The sequence below is a fragment of the Ipomoea nil genome, unplaced genomic scaffold (genome assembly GCF_001879475.1).
Source record: "Ipomoea nil cultivar Tokyo-kokei standard unplaced genomic scaffold, Asagao_1.1 scaffold3314, whole genome shotgun sequence".
NCBI lineage: Eukaryota > Viridiplantae > Streptophyta > Magnoliopsida > Solanales > Convolvulaceae > Ipomoea > Ipomoea nil.
The window spans coordinates 1207244-1222481 of record NW_017619742.1 but is presented as its reverse complement, the minus strand read 5'-3'; the positions used below and the strand labels follow the sequence as shown (position 1 = coordinate 1222481).

At 33.8% G+C, this 15238-nt stretch overlaps 1 protein-coding gene across 1 annotated transcript; it reads right to left on the bottom strand.

Annotated features, from left to right (window-relative positions):
* Positions 1-10915: 10915 nt before the first annotated feature.
* LOC109169337 (Golgi SNAP receptor complex member 1-1-like) lies at positions 10916-14758 on the bottom strand. Its single transcript, XM_019318221.1, has 5 exons — positions 14525-14758; positions 12516-12746; positions 12239-12406; positions 11535-11648; positions 10916-11289 (listed from the first exon to the last, which is right to left on the bottom strand). The coding sequence occupies exons 1-5, from the start codon at positions 14564-14566 to the stop codon at positions 11176-11178; spliced, it is 669 nt and encodes a 222-aa protein (XP_019173766.1). The 5' UTR covers positions 14567-14758; the 3' UTR covers positions 10916-11175.
* Positions 14759-15238: the final 480 nt, after the last annotated feature.

The window sequence follows — 15238 nt, the reverse complement described above, 5'->3', positions numbered from 1 at the left end:
GAGGTTGTAGTATGGCGTCGGCGGTTAGCAGCAGTGCTCCATTGTTCATTTTTAATAAACTGGGTTTTATTAGGAGTCTGTTTTTATTAGGGGGGCGTGTGTGCGTTTTGTGATTAGTGTGTTTTGAATTATGGGTGTGCATATGAACAGAGTTCTGGTGATTTTTTGTTTGTGCGAGGCATATCCATGTTTTCTTTAATTCGTAGCTCACTGCATTTTCATATTAATCATATTAATATTGTAGGTTAATGTATCCTTTGACTACCATTCTTTATATTGAAATTTGTTCTTCCATAACCATGTCTGAAAATCTTTGGTGATTCTGAATTTAGTACAATTTTAGTTTTGCACATTTTTATCCTATGTTCACACTATTTGCTTTAAGGGAAATGATGATCTGCTATTCATTATTGCTGGTGATGTTCTTCAACCGTAACTAAAGGTCCATATTTTGAGGAAAATAAATCCTCATCAAGTTACAATTTTAGTATTACACATATGTTGTAGGTATGTGCATGTTTGTTGTGTGGTGGGTGCATTGTTCAATTAGGTCCATATGTTGTAAGTATGTGGATGTTTGTTGTGTGGTGTGGTTCATTTTTTCTTATTTTTCCCTGCATTCTAGTATGTCAGTCGTGTGTGCGTTTCAGGCATTCGGCTTGTGTGTTTGGTCTTAAGTTAACTTTGCAGTACGTTGTTTTTGTCGCACTTTGATCCATTACAATTTAAACATTAATGACAACATGTTTGGGTTGTGTTACGAAGGTTTTTATGTCATGGGTTATTTTTTTTACGTAAGGCTTGGTTTGTTCATTAGTTTGTGCATATAATGATCCCGGTATGTGCTGATTGGAATTACTGGGGCACTGTTTTAGTTAATAGTATGCCCTTCATTTTTTCCTTTTGTGCAGTTCGGTCTTTTGGTCTGTGCAGATGGGTTTAAGTTACTTGTTTTTTTTTTTTTCATGTGCTCACAAATTTATTTTGTTTTGATCCATTAAAATTTAAAAATTAATGACAACAAGTTTGGGTTGTGTTACGAAGGTTTTTATGTTTTGGATTTTATTTTTTTATTTTTTTTTTACGTAAGGCTTGATTTGTTCAGTAGTCTGTGCATATAATGATCTCGGTATGTACAGATTGGAATTAATGGGGGACTGTGTTAGTTAATATTATGCCCTTCGTTTTTTCCTTTTGTGCGGTTTGACCTTTTGGTCTGTGCAGATGGGTTATTTTTTTTACGTCATGGGTTATTTTTTTTACGAAGGTTTTTATGTCATGGGTTATTTTTTTAACGTAAGGCTTGGTTCGTTCATTAGTCTGTGCATATAACGATCCCGGTATGTGCTGATTGGAATTACTGGGGGACTGTTTTAATTAGTATTATGCCCTTCGTTTTTTTCTTTTGTGCAGTTCGGTCTTTTGGTCTGTGCAGATGGATTTTAGTTACTTGCTATTTTTTTCCATGTGCTCACAGATTTATTTTGCTTTGATCCATTAAAATTTAAAAATTAATGACAACAAGTTTGGGTTGTGTTATGAAGGTTTTTATGTTTTGGATTTTTTTTTTTTACATACGCCTTGGTTCGTTCAGTAGTCTCTGCATATAATGATCCCGGTATGTGCAGATTGGAATTACTGGGGGACTGTGTTAGCTAGTATTATGCCCTTCGTTTTTTCCTTTTGTGCAGTTTGGTCTTTTGGTCTGTGCAGATGGGTTTTAGTTACTTGCTATTTTTTTTTCATGTGCTCCCAAATTTATTTTGTGTTCCCTTTCCTTATTGTTCGTGTCGTTGGTTTCTGTTTTATTTTTATGTATGTTGCATTAACTTTGTTTTGTTGTTTTCATTGTAGTGGACGATTCTGATGTGTTTGTAACCCCGCCTGGTTCTGGTTCAACTGTTGTGCAAGTAGGTCAACAAGTTCCCCCCATTGTGGTTTCGCAACCTGCTCAAGTTCCCCCACCTTGTGGGGGGTGCATATTGCCCCCCCCCCCCCCCCCCCAGGTCCTCCGGTCGTGGTGTCTCCTCCCGCGCAGGTACAGGCGCCTTTGGATGGGGTGCGACTTGGGTCTGGGGAGGATGCGTGGGTTGTAATCCCGTCTCTCAATACTCGTGGGTTGCCCAAGCATTTGGTGTCTCGGTTTAAACACTTCAATGCCTGCCAACGTAAAGCAGTGGTTCAGATTGGCTTGGGGGAATTGTTGAATCTTGAGGTTGAAGATTTTTCAAAGCGGTTGAGTAGGTGGCTGTTGGCTCATTTTGATCCTTCAAGCATGTGTGTGCGCTTGGAGAATGGTGCAGAAATACCTGTCACAGAGAAGGATATCCATTCTGCAATCCTTTTCTGGTTCCTTTTCACCGGTTCGCTGTGCACTGCACTCACCTGTAACATATGTTTCGTATCCAGACAATCAACATGTTGTTACTTTCATCAACTTTAATTTGCATAAATAATTTGTAGCAATTATAAATTCACTCGTTACTAATTGCTTGGTCGTAACATGCACGTGCTCACAAACTCAGTAAAACAGGATAAAGTCCAAACTTTCGCATGGAAAAAACCCAGCATGCATGTTGTTGCTTTTATCAACTTTAGATTTCATAAATAATCTGTACCAATTATTTAGTCAGTCGGTACTAAATGCTTAGACGTCATATGCACATACTCACAAACATAGTTGCTCAACGTATCATGCACAGGCTACGAATATAACATGCACAAGCTTAAATATTTTGCATGCATGGGAACAACATAACATGCATATAAAGTCCTAACTTGCACATGGGAACACAATAGCATGCACAGGCTGAGAATATAACGATATTATCCTGTGTCTTACATGCCCAGGTTCAGGAATTAACTCGCAAAGACTATCCCTCTCACTTGCACGGGTGTCAACCGAACTAGCATATTATAATACAAACGTCTACCATGTTTGTTAACCCAATGTCTTTTTTAGCTAACCACATATCATATCAAAACACAATTTCTGATTGCCCATTCGACTTTTAAAAACTCAAGACATTTCATACTAAACGCACAGTGTAATGTGATTTGCACACACTTCGGACACTTAGCGCACAAACTTAACAAAATAGATGCACAGACATACAGAAAACCAAAAAACACTTGCACATACCTCCTTCCGCATACATACGGCATCATTGTTTAGGAGAGAAACCAGCGCGTCAACTTTGTTTCCGTTTACACATGCTTAAATACATCTCACACACTATCAATTCTAATTTGTTGCCATTAATATATTATTCAATCACATAATTAGTTGATCCTTTGCATGGAATATAATCCAATTTATTCCTAACCATATATAGCTCTAATATTACAATTACATATTCACCCTTATGCATAGTCTACTACCTTAAATGGATAATAAATCTCTTTCAATCTCACCCTTTGATATGCAATGATTTAATGGATGAGATGATGCCTCATCATCTCATCCATCTAAGTGACCTCATGGGATCCGGAGCCTCTCTCTCTCTCTCTCTCTCTCTCTCTCTCTATATATATATATATATATATATATATATATATATATATATATATATATATATATATATATATATATATATATATATATATATATATATAGGCTAAAGATCCTATGAGAACATTACCATAGGAGAGAAATAAGAACCAATTTCAGTTTTACATTTGTAAAAATTCGACAGATGGCATTTTCATAATTATTATCAACTTCACTATGCAAACTTGAACACTTAAATATGCAATCTGTAACAAGTAAATATGAAAACCTGGTAAATTTTATAAAATTAATGAAAAACTAAATTTTAAATCTAAACCATATGCTAGACATTAAGTAGTAAAAAGTGAACCACTAAACCAAATAAAACCAAAAACTTAGTCATAAACTTTAAAATCGAAACCCTAAGTGCAATGCACTTTCGCATTTTTACAAGTGCAATCTTTTAATACTAAATATGCAAAATGTTAATACTAAATGTGTAAAATCTGATCTTAATACTAAATGTGCAAACATGGAAAAGTCTGAGAATTGAAAATTTTAGTATTCAAGTTTGCATAGTAAAGTTGATGATAATTACGAAAATTAAGATTGAGATTAATTCTTATTTTTTTTCTTAAAAACTTGTTCTCATTTGATCCAATATATATATATATATATATATATATATATATATATATATATATATATATATATATATATATGGAAGGGATCAGGTGCATTTGTGGTTTCCCGTGCGGATGTGCGGTGGATTAATGTGCGTGAGGTTTATACTTAATGTGCGTGAGATTTGTACTCAATGTGCCTGAGATTTGTACTTAATGTGCGTCATGTTAATATGCGTGAGTTTTGTACTTAATGTGCCTGAGTATTATGTTTAATGTGCGTGAGATTTGTGCTTAATGTGCGTGAGATTTGTGCTTAATGTGCGTGAGTATTTCATAATTATGAGCTTAGAAGGAAGCAGAACAGAAACTCACGCACATTAACGCCCGAGCTTCTTGTTACTTCTTCCTTCAATTTGGCCATGGATTCTGGATTATCAGCTACCTTTAGTGCAGTTGAATGTTTATATAAATGACGCACGCACAATAAAATTTGCACAGCAGCTAAGTGTGGATTTCTGTTGTATTATTCCCATAATTCTTAACCACCATAGCCCGCCTCCGCATCATCATCATCAGGGAGGGGGCAAATGGCTACTAGGGAAGGGGAAGAAGCTGACATCAATATTTTCTGCTGCATTTTACACATTCACGCACATTAAGTACAACTCTCAGGCACATTAAGCACAACACTCACGCACATTAAGTACAAATCACACGCACATTAATCCACCGCACATTTGCACGAGAAGCATTCATCCGCACGGGAACCGTTCACTATATATATATATATATATATATATATATATATATATATATATATATATATATATATATATATATATATATATATATATATATATATATATATATATATATATATATATAGGGAAAATCAACGATTTGGTCCCTCAGTTGTTGGTGAAATATAAATGTACCCCCTCAATTCCATATTCATCGATTTAGTCCCCGAAAATAATTATTTTTAGTCGATTTACCCCCTCCGGCCGTCTTCCGTCAACCAGCCGGTGAAAACTCCGATTAACCATAGACAATTGGGTCATTTTCAATCTTCATCCATCTTCTTGACCGGAGGAGTCCAGGGCTTTGTTTCTTGACCGGAAAATCACAGCTCCGATGGAGAAAACGATCAGAAAACAAATGGAAAATCACAACATTCTTGTTCTCTCTCGCTCCTCATAAAGCAAATGGAAAACAGTTGGGAGGCTAGCGGTCCAGCAAGGGCGGAGGACCGATAAGCGGGAGCAGGAAGAGCCCGAGACCCGGAAAGAGAAATTGATCTCGCCGAAATCGACACAGAGTAGTTCCGGCGAGACTGATACATAGAAGAAACAGGAGAGAGGAGCAGGGAGGTGGAGCCGGGGTCGTAGTGGCGAAGAGAAATAGAAAGATTGTTAATGGAGATGAGAGCAAGGAGAGGAGAGGAGCAGTGGATTTGGAAAGAAGGAAAAACGTGAATCCAATTTGAGTTTTGGAAGCAGTATGAGCAGAACAATTTTGAACAAAGTGGAGAGGGCAAAAACAAAATCAATTTGTTTTCTAATCGTTTTGGGTTTTGGAATCCAATTTGAGTCTCATTGGCAATGCTAGAAAATATTTCATCTTCCATTTTCAATTGCAATTCAATTCAACCAGAACCTCTCCAAATTCTACCACTGCAAATAAAGTATAACTTTTCTCAGTTAAAACACACAAAATGAAAAACTTTGCTTCCATTACCTCCATCAATTCGAGCAAAAATTTCAGTCCCATTGGCAATTATCCTTGTCAATTAAGAAGCAAAAACGTTGCTTCCAATACCCCCATCAATTCGAGGGTGTGGACAGGAAAAGTGCACAGAAGCAATGAACAACTTCATATATTTCCCAGGACCAAATAAATTAAACTGAAACTCAGAGAAGAAAATTCTTGGCTGGCAAACATTCAAAAGCATTTTCTCGGAATCTGCAAAGCCCTATACTATACGAAGAATGAGAACTTGGCACTTGACATCTTAGACCGACGAAGACAATGGAGGGGGAAGACAAGGCGAGCGGCGAGAGAAGATTGGATGCAGGCTGGGGTGGTTTTGTTCCAAATAGAAGTGAAAAGACCAAATTGTCCATGGTTAATCGGAGTTTTCACCAGCTGGTTGACAGAAGACGGTCGGAGGGGGTAAATCGACTAAAAACAATTATTTTCGAAGACTAAATCGATGAATATTGAATTGAGGGGCTACATTAATATTTCGCCTACAACTGAGGGACCAAATCTATGATTTTCCCTCTATATATATATATATATATATATATATATATATATATATATATATATATTAGTGAATAACCAATTACATTATAATTTAATTACATCAAATAAAAAAGTACCATTACCAATTTTTATTTAATTTTTTTGAAATACTCAATTTTTTACGATGTAATATATGTTCTATATACTACACATTTTTTTTTTTTAAATTTAGGAGGCATCACTTTTCATTTATTAATCCACGAAACATTCAAATTCGACAACGTAATTTTCGATCACATTAATAAATGTTACCACGTTTTCCCTGATGTTTAATCACGTTGTCTCGTACTGCATTATTTCTTTTATTACGGAGTATGTTATCACAACCAATTATGTTTACTACAATTCCATACATCAAAAGATGAAAACCAACCCTAAATGATTGAGTGATTGGAATATGATTTTTGTATCAAAAGGTCTCACTTTTGATTGAGTTTGTTGCATAGTGTTTCTACTATAGTTTATCTTTCATGTATAGTTTAGAGAATTACAGGCTATATAGGAGTTAATTATCAACACCCTCGCGGTTGAAAATGTTGCACAAGATCTTCTTAATATGTGTTACCTCTCTTATGTGGTTTGTGAGCTATTATACAAGAACGGATCGGAGGTTATCCATTGCACACATTCAAGTAATAGTTGAAGGTTTTTCTCATCACCAAAACAAATTTACAAAGCAAAAATAAAATAAAAATCTTTTCAGCATGATAATATATTAATATTTATAAATCTTAAAAAGAATTTTTTTTTTTAATTACACATGAATTTATAGACTTATTCAAGGTTTAATAAAAATAAAAAAATAATAATAAAAAAAGTTATCTCAAAAAGGATGACTGAGTGGGTGGAACATGATTCTCATATCAGAAAGACAAAAGGTCACGAATTCAATTCTTGTCAACACTATTCAGTCGAGCCCGTCACACCGAGTCTTTCAAGTGTAGTTTACCTCTCATGTATAATTTGTAGGTTATTACACAATAGCAAAATTTTTAAAAACGTCAATAACAATAAATACAATATAATATAATAATAACATATTATATACTGAATATTACTAATTGGTTTTTGTAAGAAGATGTAACATTGCTCAAATGAAAACTTGATAAATACGTCACAAATATACCGAGTATGTTTGATTTCCAAATGTTGGAATATATATGTGCGCGCGTACGTGCGTGTATGTAATTAAAGTCAACATCTTAACTCATATTCATAATCAATAATCCAAACCCCCATAAATATTAATTAAGGGGCAAATTTGTCCAAATAAAATTTTAAACTTTATTCTAAGGCAAAATAGAAATTTCTATATTATTAAATACTTCCAATTTAAATAAAAAATTATTGTGAATATTTGTTTACTTTTTGAAAGTAAATATATAAATTTCATTAAATGACATCTAGTGTCGAAGCATTACAAATGAAATTAGGAGGGTTATAAAATCACTCCATGCAATCAGCCATTGACACAGATTCCGATCCCTAGCTAACAAGTGGGCAACCTAGTTCGCGTATCGCTTAGCACACAAGACAAACACTTCAGAAAAATGATTACAAAAGTCTTTTACATCTAATAAAACCAAATCAAAATTAGAGAAGACGAGACCATTTACTATTTGGAGTGCATCCGTTTTTACTTGAACACCGTTCATATTTTGATCCTTTAACCAGCTGAGAGCATCACATATCGTCTATGCCTCCGCTTCATGAGCCGAAAACAAACCCCTTCTGATCACGCACTTTGCTACTTGGAACATTCCATATTCGTTCTTGAGAATCCAACTAAATCCAGTTTGAGCTTATGACTCATTCATCAACATTCATCTTTAACTAACCTTGTTGTGGTTTTGTCTAAGTGGTAATGAAAGGAGCCCTGTTGTGAGTGCTTGGATTTTCTGCTTCTGTTATTGTTTGTCGTTCTTTAAATCTCTTTGTAAATAGGATTATCTTTATTGGTTTTTTACATTAGGTTTAAGACTCTTTTTCCCATTGTAACTACAATGTCGCACCTCTGCCTATGATTAGGGCACGACCATAGCAGCTTTGGAATAGCTTTTCTTTCAATAAAACTCTAAAGTCTTTCTTTACACTTGTGTAAAAAATCTTATTGCTAATTGTGGACTCAATGAGTGGCTAGCTCGTGAACTTGGCTAGCAATTGATTCGTGGACTCGAATCATTCTCTATCTTCAACCTTAGATTTAGATTCGTGTACTCATTCTTGAATGGCAGGAAACTAGATCCAACTCTAGTTGATTGAAAATTGCATCATCAAGGTACTTGAAGTTACAACGGGATTTTTCTTAAGTCTTTAAGGATTCGAGACTATGGGTCCGTTTACCAACAGAAAAATGTTCTCTGTTTTCTAATTTTCAGTTTTCATTCTCTATTTTCCATTCTCTGTTTTCTGTTTACAAAACTTGTTTACTAATAAAAAACTATTCTCTGTTTTATGTTTTTTAATTTTTCAGTTTTCACCTAAAATTTAGTTTAGATAATAATAATATTTTTTGAGCTAATATTTAAAAGATTTTTTTTTTTGAATATATTCATTTGAATGACATGTATATGAATATATAACTTTTACTTTGAATTCTAATGTATATGAGATTTCAATATCCGATATCTGGACCGAACTTGTATTATGATGTAACATAATTAAAAATATTTGAACTAATAATCTACTGAGTTTCCTTTCAAAAAAAAAAAAAAAAAAAAAAAAAAAAAAAAACCTATTGAGTTCAATCAAAATTTAAAACATTATATAGAGTTTAATTCTTAATTTTGATAATGTAAATAATGTCTAACTTTAAAGAGTAAGCAAATAAATTATGTTTAAATAAGTAAAGTAAGTAGAAAAGATAAAAGATAGTGATAATTAAAATAAGATGATAATGAATGTAGTCATAGTAATGTGGCTATAGTGATATATAACTAAATAGATGATAGATGATTCTGTTTTCCATTTCGAAAACAGTTTTTAAATGTGTTCCAGTTTTTCATAAATTTCCAGAAATTATTTTCAGTGTTTCCGGAAATTTCCAGTTAGTAAACGACCCCTAAAGGGTTTCACGTGAAGTCTATGATATTTTGATCCATCTCTATTCTTGCATTGAGAGCTATCTTGGAGCCATACTCTATTTTATTTGAACTTAGAATTATGTTCATATAATAAACAAGTGTAAATACCCCAATTATTCCTCTAAAAATTACCAAAATTTAAAAATGAAATAAGGTTCAAATTGACCACTGAACGTAACTTGAAAATGCAATTAGACCACTAAACGAAAAAAAAAAAAAAAAGTATAATTAAGTCATTGAACGCTCCAAATGTATGCAATTTCACCTGATAGCAGGTTACCATCAATTTTAATAGGTTACATGCTTACATGGCAGTTGAGTTGACATTTTTAATAATTTTTAAATAAATTTTAATAATAAATTTATAAAAAAAAAAAACGATGGGGTCGTTTTATTTTTAAAATTTTTTTATTTATTTTTTTTTAAAATTTATTATTAAAAATTATTTAAAATGCCAACTCAGCTGCCACGTAAGCAGATAACCTGCTAAAATTGATGGTAACCTATTATCCGGTGAAATTGTATACATTTAGAGTGTTCAGTGACATAATTGCACGTTTTTGAAGTGTTTAGTAGCCTAATTACACATTTTTATTCTTCAATGACCTAATTGTATTTTCAGGTTACATTCAGTGGTTAATTTGAACCTTATTCCCTTAAAAACAAAATAAAAACCATAAAATCATAGTCACATCTTCTAAATGGCCTGAGATCCTGTAAGAATGGCACATTATGTTAGTTTTTTTTTTTTGTTTTTTTTTTATTTTTTTTTTATTTTTAAGATGGTGACATTTCTTTAAATAAATAAAAATTTGAATAAAAATATATATAACTATCCCAAAATGATGTGTATTTAAACTTCATGATTAAACCAATGCAGTTTTAGATCGAATGTATTTAACCTAAAATAATGCGTGTGGAAAATTATACATTTACTTTCTCAACCTGCTAAAACACAAAGAACCAATAACACCTATACTGAGGCTCAAACTTACAAATGAAAGTTCAACCCGGGTACCATTAGACCACAAAATGATGTGATTTTAACTTTCCCCAGACATAATTAGGCCAAACGATACATATTTTCTCAAAAATGATGCAGATTTTTTGGGAAAAAATTTGTATGGAGCACATATTTACCAATTGTTATACCATGAACCAGATTCATATTGCAACTCTGATACAAATAACTTGATAATTGCTAACACATAATATGATAACTACGGGTACAAAAACTGCCAACTACAAGTACAAAAACTGTCAACTACAGATACAGAATCTGAAAGTTATTTTTGGACCACGATCTACAATGCAAGGTAGACCCTAGTCCATGGTATAATTTACCCAAATTTACAAAAATGTCAAATGAAATTTAAATTTTTGCTTATTTTTCACAAAACAATGCTATATTTCCCCAAATTGATGTTTTTCTCCTACTCTACAAACTGGTGTCAGTGAATCATGAAGCTCTGATACTGACTTTTTAACAATAACTTTGTGTTTGTATATGAACAACAGAATGCATAAAAGAACAATTCAAGATTTCTCCCATGTTAAAAATACAACCAAAAAAATAAAATAAAATAAAAATTACACTAGGTAATATACAAAAGAATAAAATGGAGCACTCAAACATGCTGAAGCCTTGGAGATGCACAATGGTACCTTCTCATTTTGTGAACCAGTAAATCAAGATAAGAAACATGCAGGCTGAGGCAACTAACGAGAGAACGATCGTGTCCATGGACTTTCTCTTCTTTATCGACGAAAGAATGTGATTAACCTGCAGAGCAAAATCAAGTCGCTTACATACCAATTGGCAAGCGCAAGGATACTCTTTATCGACGAAAGAATGTGTTAGGAGAGGTTCGATTTGGTTTAAGTTTAGCATTTGAGTATGTTAATTCAATACGGCTTAAATTTAAATTTTGTTCTAACCAGTTAAATGAAGTAATCTTTGATATTCAAAGAATGATAAAGTCGAAACATCATGAAGAGAGAGAGAGAGAGAGAGAGAGAGATCCTTACAGTTGGAAGCCGACTGCTGACATTGCTAAGCTTGGAATTAATGCCACCGAATGTTGATCGTTGGTACACAAGTGCCTTTATAGTTTCTTGAGCTTGAGAAATCACGCCATCCATCTGAAGCAATATAACTCTTAAAGTTGGTCATTGAAGTAACAAGATGTCATTACATTCACATTATCACATCTTAACAGATATACATCAATTAACTTGAAGTTTTTTTTTTTTTTTTTTTTGAATGCTACTGACTCTATTACAATGTAGTATCTGTTCATAAACTACTTTCTATATGGGAGTGCAACCCGAGTGCCATTAGACCACAAGGTCTTGGCCAATTAACTTGAAGTTAAGATCATGAGCATTCAAATTTTCTGTGGTGATGCCTAAAAGTACGAAAAGGTTAAAAATTCGAAGGAAAATAGGGAAATATCAGATCTATTCACCCAAAAAACCAACTGCGAGCATCACTTGATAGCAAAGTGTGATTCTACATTTCCACTTGTTACAACAATTGCAAGCGAAATAAAGTAGTAATATGACTAATATCAATATCTGGGCATGCTACTCTATCTGTTTTTGACCAACGAATGTTTGATAATGCTCATGTATGATGTAATATTTTAATGAACAAAATGCAAAAAGTTGTTTAACAAAGAATCTAGTTTTGGGAAGGGGAATGTATAAAAAAACAACCATTTTATAGTTACCTGTCCTGTGCTCCTGTGTAGGGAAGCACGCTCATTAAGAAGCGCTTGATCATAAGAGCCACCATCATCTTCCAGATCTAATCTAGTGCGATCAAATTCCCTAAAATCATCAAGCAATGAGGCATGCTCTTTTTTAGCTCTATGACTAGAACGGAGGCGATTAAATTCCTACAAATCAATGAACATTTTTTGTTTTAATCATATTACTAGGAGAAAAAAAAAAATACAAAGTTTCACCAAAAAGAGCGATAATAAAGTAAACCGCTGTACCAAATACCTGAGTAAGATCCTGAAGGATTTCTTGATGGCGAGTCAATGTATGCGAAAATATTTCAGATCCCCCAGATGAGACCCACGTTTGCATTTGAGAGTTCACTTGTTGCAGCTGTTTAAGTAGCTGATCTATCCTGATTTCAAGGTCATTATCTGTGGCATTGTCAACTTTTGTGTTCACCAATTTACGATATAACTGCATCTGCTCATCGAGCTGAGCTTCAAGCTTCCTTGCCTAGTCAGATAACAGAAAGAACCATTAGCAGAGAATAAAGAGATTCTGAAGGAAAATGCACATGAGTACTAGGATCCCAAGAAGCAAGCACTAAAGTTCAAATTAAAAGCTAAGTTGTCATAAGCAGCAGATACGGGCAGCTCATAAAATCCCGCCCTTTGTTCTTGTGATGATTGTATTCAGTTGTAACACTATCCTTCCCATAGTAAGAACTAAGAAGCTTTGTCACCTCAACTCTGTATTCTAGGTTCCTTGCCCATGCGGTAAGAATTCTCTACTCTCTATCCTCTTATCTCTTCAAAAACAAAAGATCAATCCTTTTCAAGTAATACCAACCATATCATCTTCAATAACAAGTTTTATAATTCTTCCCTTAAAGTCAACCTAGCTCAACTAAGAAAGATTAGTGAGTCCCAACTCCCAACCGGTTTGAGAGGTATATATATATGCATGAACAATTTCAATATAATCTTGCCTTAATATACTTTAAAGTACTTATTTAAAAAAAAAAAACATTGGGCATTATCCTAATCGCGCAATGCGCGTAAAAAACTAGTATATATATATATATGGAGCAAATACCAATTTTGGTTCCACGAGTATTAGCAAAATGACAGTTTTGGTCAACATGTTTAATTCCTATCAATTTTCATCCACGACTATTGCTTTAGTACCAATTTTCATCCACGACTATTGCTTTAGTACCAAAATTCATCACCGGTCACCCTTCCGTTTAAGATATGCCAAAATATGAAATTATTAAGGGTATTTTCATCATTTTCAAATTAAGATCCCAATTTGAGCATGAATAAAGGGATTTAAGCGTTAAGATCAATTCCAATTCACAGTTCTCATCCTCAAATTAAGGTAGGACGAAGAGGAGAATTGCAAATTGGGATCGATCTTAGGGCTTAAATCTCATTATTCAGGCTCAAATTGGGATCTTAGGTTGAAAATGACGAAAATACCCTTAAAAATTTTAGATTCCGTCATGTCTTAAATGAATGAGTGACCGGCGTAATGAATTTTGGCACTAATTAAAACAATAGTCGTGGATGAAAATTGGTACTAAAACAATAGTCGTGGATGAAAATTGGTACGAATTAAACATGTGGACCAAAACTGTCATTTTGCTAATACTCGTGGGACCAAAATTGGTATTTGCTCTATATTTAAGGTTCAAAGTTGCGTGGCTTAGATCTGAAGCATCAAGGCTATAATCTACAGTAGCCAAAGTTCAAAGTCTATACTCACATAATCACATCAACTTGTAAGAGATCAAGTGATTGTGATTCTGCACTGTTGCAGTTCTAATGGCTTCCTTAGTTCACACCTAGTTATTTGCCAACAGATCAACAATTCTGAAAGCCTCAATATCCAAGGCAAGTGGATTCTTAACCTCCTCAAACAGGATTTTTCTTTTCGCAGCTGAGTTTTCAGAATGCATTATTTCCATTAATCACACACTCTAACCTGATCAAAGCACAGCTTATACTACAAAACACAACCAATTCTCCTTTCTACTAAAGCATGAGATTCCATTAGATCAGAATAAAGTGTAGCAGCCATCAATTCCTCAACTTAACATCAAGAAATGTACTTTTTTGACGTGATATAGACATATGACACAATAGATGGAGCAAAACCTAGAGTTATAAACTTTCCTCCATAGATGAACCAATCAAACTTCAAAGAAATGGATTCAATTTCAACAACACAACTTTCAATTCATGATCGATGCGAGGGGAAGTCGCAGGGAGATAAAAGTAGCGGGTTACCTGTTTTCGCAAGGAATCCCAAGAGCTAGGCGGCGGATCCATGTGAAACCCAGCAACGGAGTGGTCGAGAGAGGCAGACAAGCAGACAAACAACCTGCGGTTTGCTTAGTACGTCGAAGAGATTAAGGTGAGTAGAAACCAAATTTGGGAAGCGTAATATTGATATTTTGGTGGGTGGAAGTTGGAGTTGAGGGAGACGTTCAAACCAAGGAATAAAATCTCTTAACAAACTAGTAGAGTCAATGATTCAAGGTATATAGTATAATTTGTATAGTTATATCAATTGTTAGCTAATGTCTATTTCACCTGGAATGCACCAATTACAAAGTTTCAGGTAAACTGAAATATACATGGGTTATATTTGGTAAAATTTATTTTAGGTATTGTAAAAAAAGTTTAAAGGTTTATTTTTAAATTTTTTTAATAATGTATTCAAAATTAATCATCTATTTTGAAATTATTTAATTGTGATATTTGAACTTATGTGAAATTATCAATTTTGTTGTAAATTTGAACTTCTTTAGCTCAACCTAGCGGGATCAATCTACAATAGTCATACATCAAGTTTCAATAACTACTCACATTAAGTACAAAACTCACGCACCTTAAGCACAAAACTCACGCACCTTAAGCACAAAAATCAAGCACCTTAAGAAGGAAACTCACACACACACTTAAGATCAGGTGCGAAGGGGAGTTCCCATGTGAAAGTGC

Excerpts from the sequence above, each read along its gene's own strand:
- LOC109169337 (XM_019318221.1), bottom strand. The coding sequence starts at position 14,566 with ATGGATCCGCCGCCTAGCTCTTGGGATTCCTTGCGAAAACAG. Across the intron at positions 12,747-14,524 it reads GGGATTCCTTGCGAAAACAG|GCAAGGAAGCTTGAAGCTCA; the intron begins GTAACCCGCTAC and ends TTATCTGACTAG. Across the intron at positions 11,649-12,238 it reads TACACAGGAGCACAGGACAG|ATGGATGGCGTGATTTCTCA; the intron begins GTAACTATAAAA and ends ATATTGCTTCAG.